The sequence below is a fragment of the Echinops telfairi genome, unplaced genomic scaffold (assembly GCF_000313985.2).
Source record: "Echinops telfairi isolate 266 unplaced genomic scaffold, ASM31398v2 ScPeMD7_7417;HRSCAF=8455, whole genome shotgun sequence".
NCBI lineage: Eukaryota > Metazoa > Chordata > Mammalia > Afrosoricida > Tenrecidae > Echinops > Echinops telfairi.
In genome coordinates, this window is record NW_022111317.1 from 6637144 (window position 1) to 6644651 (window position 7508).

The window sequence follows — 7508 nt, forward strand, 5'->3', positions numbered from 1 at the left end:
CCCCCCCGGACTTCCAGAACTGGTGAGCTAGCCGACAGGACCGGTCGGACCGTGGGTGTCTCCAGGCACATCTGGACATTGGAGGGGCCTTTCTCCCACCTGCCCCCCAGGGAAATGGTCTTGGCACACCCGCCCCCTCCGCCCGTGCTACCCCACACCCGGTGTGGGTGAAGGCGCAGAGCAGAAAAGCTCCAAGATGCCTTGTGCGTGCGTCCCTGTGGCCCGTGCCATGACTTTGACGAGGCCCGTGGCTGGGGACCATGAGCACAGGTGATTAATGTCCCTGCCACCGAGCCTAAACGGTACCACGATCCCGGTGCGCGGCTGTTATCAGGCCGGCCCACCCGACCTTCTCCAGAAGAGCACCCCCCGCCCCCGCCTCCCCCCGCCTCCCCGCCCGCCCTCACCTCTCTGAAGACCGTCTCGCAAAGTGCCATAAAGACACTTCTTAAAACACATCATTGAGTTCCCGTTCGCTCGTGCGCTTTATGGTCCTGGCTGGGCCTGCTTCCTCTGCTCGGCGCTGGAGACCGGGAGCCGCTGCAAGAGGCTGTGTTTGGGGTCAGGCCTTGCCATCAAAATTTACTGCCAACATCCTTTTACAACCCCCGTCTCACTGAACTGTGAAATACTCTCTCCTCTCCGGAAAAGCAAGAAAATGAAAACGTATGTTTTACAAAAAAGAAACACCCACTTGGCGCTGTGAGTCTGCATGAGGCATTGCTTCTCGCAGAAGGAGGCAGAGAAGGCCATTCACGCTGGAGGCCGATGCCCGGGCCAGAGTTCCTGCTTCCAAGGGGAGTGAAAGGGGACCTGGGTCTGCTGACAGCAGACCCGGAGGACATGGCTGCGGCCGGCCGCTGGCTCTTCAGGTCCTGGCGGGATGGCAGTAGCCCTTTCCTTCCCATGGAAATGAGCGTGCAAGGTCGGTGGTTCTGGCCCGCCCAGAGGCGCCTCGGGAGGCAGGCCTGGAGATCTACACTCAGGAGCTCACAACCTTGAAACCCCTCTGCCTTCCCGAAGCCTCTGGTTTGGAGTCCCCCGGATAGCACCGGTGGTGCGCTGTCCATCCTGAGGGATCCACCAGGCCTCGATCTGTTTCTGAAGCGAGGAAGCAGGGGCCCAACATACTACTCTCTCTCGAGGCGTGTATGGGACTTTGGGCCGAGCAGAGCCAGGAGCGCCCGTCAGTATCCTTCGCCATCCTTGTAAACCGGAGCTGCCTCTGGATTGGGCTGGAGAGGAGAGGACACAGCTTGGTAGGGTGCTTGGACGTGACCACCGACCAGTCGGGTGCCTCAGTGGGATGCCCTTTCTCTCCTGTCAGAGCTGGAGCTGACATCGGACCAATGCTGCCCCCAGCTACCTGGGCCTGGCCAGTCTCCTGGGGCCTTAGCCGGTGCCCAAAGTGGGTGAGACAAAGTCTGGCCACCCTCGCTTCTAAGGAACATCCTGCCTGCCCTCTTTCCAAAACCGCTCTGTTCATCGTCCGGCAGTCCACAGCGTCTTTGATTGTCTTCGCCAGCCCTGTAAATCAAGGGCATTGTTTCTTGATCAGTCCTTCCTTATTCAGCGGAGTCAGAACTGGCTCCACGGCAGTGAGTTTGGTCTTAGTTATTTATGGTCCAGCTCCCACATGCATGTGAGGTGCTGGAAGACGCCAGGGCCTGGGCCCAGGGCACCTTAGCCCCCAAAGGGACCACTGTGGTTTTTAACACACTCAGGAGATCTTGTGCAGCTGATCTGTTCAATGCAATTCATCAGTTGACTTCTTTTTTCTTTTTTTATCATTGGATTTCTTGGCTGCTGCTTCCACGGGCATGGACTGTGGATCCAAGGAGAATGAAATTCTTGACACTTTGGTATTGTTTCCATTGATCATGTTTCCTACTGGCCTCATTGGAAGGATTAACAACAACAACAAATTCTGTCTGTTGGATTGTAATCTCTACCAAGGACTGTGGTCTCTGATGGTGTTGTCAGCCAGCAAGGTTGTATCCTCTACACACATAAAGGGTGTTAATGAGTCTTCCTCGAATCCAAGGTCAGTTCTTCCCCCTACAGTCCAGCTGCTCAGATGATCTGCTCAGCGTACAGACTGAATCACAACCTAGAGGCGTGGCTTTCCTGCATTTGAACCAGGTAGCATGCCCTTGTTCTGTTTGAACAATTGTCTCTTGATCCATGTATTCGTTCCACATAAGCACTGTGAAGTGTTCTGGGATTCCCATTCTTTGAAGTGTCACCCACCACTTGCTAGGCCCCACACAGTCAAATGCCTTTGCATGGCCGGTAAAGCACAGATAAGCACCGGTTGGCTATGCTCTGCTTTCGGTGAGCCAAGATCCCCTGACTTCAGCAAGGACGTCTCATCTCAAGCCCTTACAGCCTCCTTTCTCTCCAGTGGTGCCATCGGTGGGTGTGAACCGCTGACCTCATGGTTCGTGGCCCAACGTGCAGCCCACGGCTCCCTCAAGTCATTTGATTTTTATAGACCTTCATTCCCCCACCAGTTCTAGTTGTCCTCCCACTGCTACACGTTTTTGAGTTTCTTTTCTCATTTTATTTTGAGTTTCTTGATCATGCCCCCAGCCCACTCCACAGTGGGCGCTGCTGTTCCAGGCCGCAAGGCTGGGCTTCGCGCGTGGTGCTCAGGCGGCTTCTGGCCAGCAGGGGGAGCAGGTGAGCCATGAGCAGGGACCACTGCTGGTGGACACCTCCTAGAACAGTGGTTCTCCACCTTCCTCAGGCCCGCGACCCTCTAACAGCTCTTCATGTGGTGGTGGCCCCCCAACCATAACATTATTGTCGTTGCTACTGCATCACTGTCATTTTGCTACTGTGATGAATCGGGCGACCCCTGTGAAAGTCTTCGACCCCCAAAGGGGTGGAGACCCACAGGTTGAGAGCCGCAGATTGAGAGCATCAGACCTGATTGTCTGCCCACCATAGGTGAGACTCACCCGTGCTGATAAGGATAGTGGATTGCATCCCTGAAGGAGAGGCCAAAGACAAGGTCAAGCCAACTCTAGGAGGATGGGGGTAGGCTGCCATCTTGAATCTAGGATCCACCCATCTTGTCACGTGTACCCCTAGCTCATCCCCTTCCTGTCACGCGTATGCCTGTGGGACAGCCCCTTCCTGTCATGGATGTGGTTACCTGTCATGGGGGGGGGGGGTTTGCACGCCCCTAAGTGTATATAAGCCTTAATTGGAAATATACTCGCTCGCTCTCCTCCTGTCTTCTCCCACCTCCACGTGGACCCCCAAGAGGGGCTGAGGCGAGCATGCCCCCATGAAATGTGCCTGACCCTTTATTTTACTCCCCCTCCTATTCTCTAACACTTTACTATGGTCTTTATATATTATCACCGTACAATTGCGCCTGCGGACCCTGCGGTTGTTGGAGGCTGGTTTGCCCTGACAATGGGGGGGGAGGGGTGTTTATTGGACTATCTGCTTAACATATCACATAACTCCATCATGAACATGTCATACAATACCATCTTAATCACGTAGCAATAACGACTCAATAATAATACCATACAATTCAATATTAAGAAGACTTGGGCAGTCATCGGCGCGAAGTGAGGCTTGCCACTCCCGTTAAGAGGTCCAGTCTCGGAACCCGCAGGGGGCAGTTCTGCCTTGCTCTGTAGGGTCGCTCCTAGTCGGCAGTGACCCGGCGAGAGAGTGAGTTTGGCTTGGTTTTGTGGACTCATCGCCACAATCAACTGCAGAACATTTGGGTCATTAGGAATCCAGTGACTGTCTCCACGGGTCCACCCCTCCGGACGTCCCTGTTCAGACAAACACACCAAAGACCAGACACAAAAAGCACGCAGCCGCGACGACCCAGTGAAACCGAGACACACCTCAACTGGAAAGAGAGCAGAAAACAAAAAACACTTCAAAAAACAAAACAAACCAGTCGAAAGGGTGGTCATGGGACCAAGAGTTCTGTTCCAGCCCCAGCCCAGCCTGTCTGAGCCCAGGGCTGTGGCCCCTCGTCCATGGTCTCATCAGGGTCTGCCCCTCTCTCCCACAGACCCTCTGCTTTCCCAACCACATTGTCTTGCCCCCTGAGATCCACCCTCCCGACAACCTGTCCAAAGCAATCAGACGACGTCTCGCGTTCTCTCTGCTCTAGGTGTACGGGTATAGCCGATGCGCTCCACAACCCCGATTCCTCCACCTTCCTTTGTCATCCGTGGAGAGTGACCCGCTGGGCATGAGTTCCCATAGTACACGCGCCCCTGTTCTGCAGGGTATGGCCCAGCCCCGCTCTACTCTCTGTACACTTAGGGGCCCACAGGGATGTGGTCGCTGCTGCATTCTAGTCTGAGCCCAGGTCTGCAGTACCTGAGCAAGTCCTCAGCCTCCCTGGGCCTCAGCTTCTCCTCCTGAACACAGGGGGTGCGTGAGGTGGTTTGGGGGTCCCCATCCTCAGTGCCCCTCTCCCCAAGTACCTGAGGGAAACGTTGATATGTATGGAGAAGGCAAGACGCTGTGAGGGGCGGTGACTGGGCCGGGACAAAGCCCTGGGCTGCCCTTCACCTTGCCCTCCCTGACTTCCCCTCTTTGTGCCCCCCTCTGCCCCCCAGCTTTTCTGAAGGGCCTGAGTGACAAGCAGAGGGAAGAACACTACTTCTGCCAGGACTTCATCAGGCTGAAGAAAATACCGACGTGGAAGGAGATGGCAAAAGGTAGGCCCTTCCTGGGAGAGACGACCCCGCCCCAGGTGTTGGGTGGAGTGGCCTCTTCAGACCCTTGGCTTGGGAGTCCTGGACGGCCAAAGGACAAGAAAAATAATCGCTGTAGCTTTGCTGAATGCTTACGATGGGCGGTACTGTTTATTTCCAATTCCAGCAGACTAGACATTGATTTCCATTATACAATTGGAAAACCAAGCCCCCGACCCAGGAAGCCACTGGCCCACTGGTCGTGGGCTGGGGCTTACAAGCTATGGAGCTGCGCTGGGGAGCACCCTAGCCTGTGAACCCTGGGCATGCCTCAGTTTCCCCATCCGTGAAACAGGCGTGTTGCTGCATGCCACTGATATAGAAAACTCTATAGGACCGAGTAGATCTACCCGCAATGGCTTTCTAGGCTGTGCGTCTGTTTTTATGGGAGCAGGTCACGGGGTCTTCTGGCCCCCACAGAGTGGCTGGTGGGCTCGAACTGCCAACCTCTGGGTTAGCGCCAAGTGCTCAGCCACCTGCCAGCAGGGATCTTGTGAAGTAGGCAGGTGAGGTCGATAAGATACCGGCCGGTGACGTTTCTGGGAGGCCTGCAGGGGGCCGTGCGTCAGGGGGCTGGCACGTGGAAGGACTGTCACTACTGCCACCATCAGCCACCCCTTTGCTGGAGGGACCTTGTTGAGGAGGGCCTGCCCGGGCCTCCTGGTGACCCCGGACCCCACTCCTTGCAGGTGCGGCTGTGAAGGTGGCCGAGCCCAAGTACAAAAAAGACAAGCAACTCAACGACAAGATCTCCCTGTTCCGTGGTGACATCACCAAGCTGGAGGTGGACGCCATCGTCAATGCCGGTGAGTGGGGCCTCTGGCTGGCCTCATCGCCTGCTGAGCCAGGAGCGGTGGACACCAACTGGCTCCAGCGGGACTCTGCTTTGGCCGGCGAGAGTGGCCTGCTGGCGCCGAGGGGGCCTTTGTGTGGGCCACGCGGACTCTGCTTCCCTTGAAACCCTGACCCGCGGTGTCGGCGGGGGGGCACCTCGGCTGAGCGTCTCCCAGCATCCCAGGCCACTAGTGACCGGGAATGGGTGGGGGAGCTTGGGCTGGAATGGGGCCGTGTCGTCCTGCCAGAAACACAGGCCAGAGTGGGGACGGGTGGAGTGGTCTACAGAGCCTTCTGACTTCCAGGCGGGGGGGAGGGGCAGGTGAGGGAGCCTGTGGGGAGGGGGGGTGGCAAGGCTTGCTGCCGCCCCTGGCGACTCTCCAGCGACCAACTGCCTGTGATGGAAGCCGCTCCTGGTCTGGCTGTTGCCGGCTTAGCACGTTATTGTGATGATGAATAAGAGTCATTGCTCTGTCCCCTGGGGGGAGGGAGGAAGGTGACCAGCCCCCACTCCCAGGCCGGGGTGACCGAACTCCAAGGGAGGACTCTGCAGTCCTCGGACAGTGGTCCGGGTCCCAGTCACCAGGTGTGCAGGTGGCCTGGAGAGCCGACTTTACCCCTTCACCTCCACGGACACAGCTGGCAAGGCCAGGCCTCAGCCTGGACAGACCTCTGGTTCTGTGCCCTGACTCAAGGGCTTGAACCCCAGGAGCTTGTGGCCTCTCCGTGGAGTGTGGCAGTGTGGGTCCTGAATGTCCCCAGCGGGTTCCCAGCCACCTGAACCGGCAGGGGGCAGAGGGAACTCGGGTCACTCTGGGGTTTCTGCTCATGGCTCCCGGGCCCCTTCGGGCGGCTGGGACTCACTGGGTAGTGGGAGGAAAGTTTCCCAGCCCATCTGGGGAGGCAGGGCGCTAAGACAGCCATTTCCGGTTGGCACGCATCTCGCTGCCTGTACCAGAGGGGTTGGCTCTGAGAAGACGCGTGTTCAGGGCAGGGCTGAGCCGTCTCTGGCCCTCCCTGGGGGGCTGTGGCTGGAGGGCCTGCCACCTCCCCCATGCCGACTCCCTCCAAAACCTGCCAGTATTTGCAAGAGGGGAAAGGTGGGGTGTGTCCTCAGCTCCTCCCCCACAGAGTTGGTGGCATGGGGTGTTGCTGGCTGTAGATGGAGTGGGCTGGTCAGGCAGCAGCAGATTAATAGCTCTTCTTAAGTGCCCTGTGACTTGCCAGACTCCGAGTGCACGGCTGTGTCAGCTCCTCACCCAGGGAAAAGCACTTTAGCCCTGGCTTGGGTTTCCTGCGCTGGGGCTGGGGCCTGGGCTCCCCTTCCGCGGCTCCGGGTGGGCCTCTCTGTGTCCCTCTGGGCGTCAGTAGTACGCCCCTTCTTACCTCCGTTTGGCCCGTGTCACCGGGTATGTTTTCCTGGGACATCCCCCCTCTCCCTAGAAAAAGTCTTTTAGTTGAGACCGATAGGACACACAACCACAAGGTCAGCGGTTCGAGCCCACCCAGCGCTCCTGGTTGTGCAAGATGAGGCTGTCTGCACTCAAAAAGATTTCAAAGTCCGGAAACTCAGAGGGGGCAGTTCGCCTAAATTATAGGAGAACTATAGGACCTGTAGGGTGGTCATGAGTCGGATCCACCCCGTGGCGCCGTGTTCGGTTTGGGGCTCTGCCTCTGGGTGTGTAGGTGTGGGTCCTCGATGGCCTTGGCTCAGGCCCCATAACTTGGGGTCCCTGGTGGAGGTGCCCCTGACCACGGGGATTCCAGGCAGTTCTGGCCACGACCCACACGGGGATCCTCAAGCAACCTTGACTGGACTATGTGTAGGGGAGCCCTCTTTGGCCTCCGTTTCTCAGGTTCCGGCGGCGAGCCTGGAGCCCTGGGCACTGGCCCCACCCCGTGGCGCTCTAGGCCACGCCCCGTTCGTGGGCC

At 57.8% G+C, this 7508-nt stretch overlaps 1 protein-coding gene across 1 annotated transcript in view; it reads left to right on the forward strand.

Annotated features, from left to right (window-relative positions):
- Positions 1-7508, forward strand: part of MACROD1 (mono-ADP ribosylhydrolase 1) — a gene marked incomplete at its 5' end in the record, with an annotated part of 163070 nt that overhangs the window by 12149 nt on the left and 143413 nt on the right. Inside the window, 2 exons of the mRNA XM_004713644.1 lie at positions 4605-4706; positions 5432-5548. Of these exons, the coding sequence (XP_004713701.1) occupies positions 4605-4706; positions 5432-5548 (219 nt within the window). The remainder of the gene's footprint in view (positions 1-4604; positions 4707-5431; positions 5549-7508) is intronic.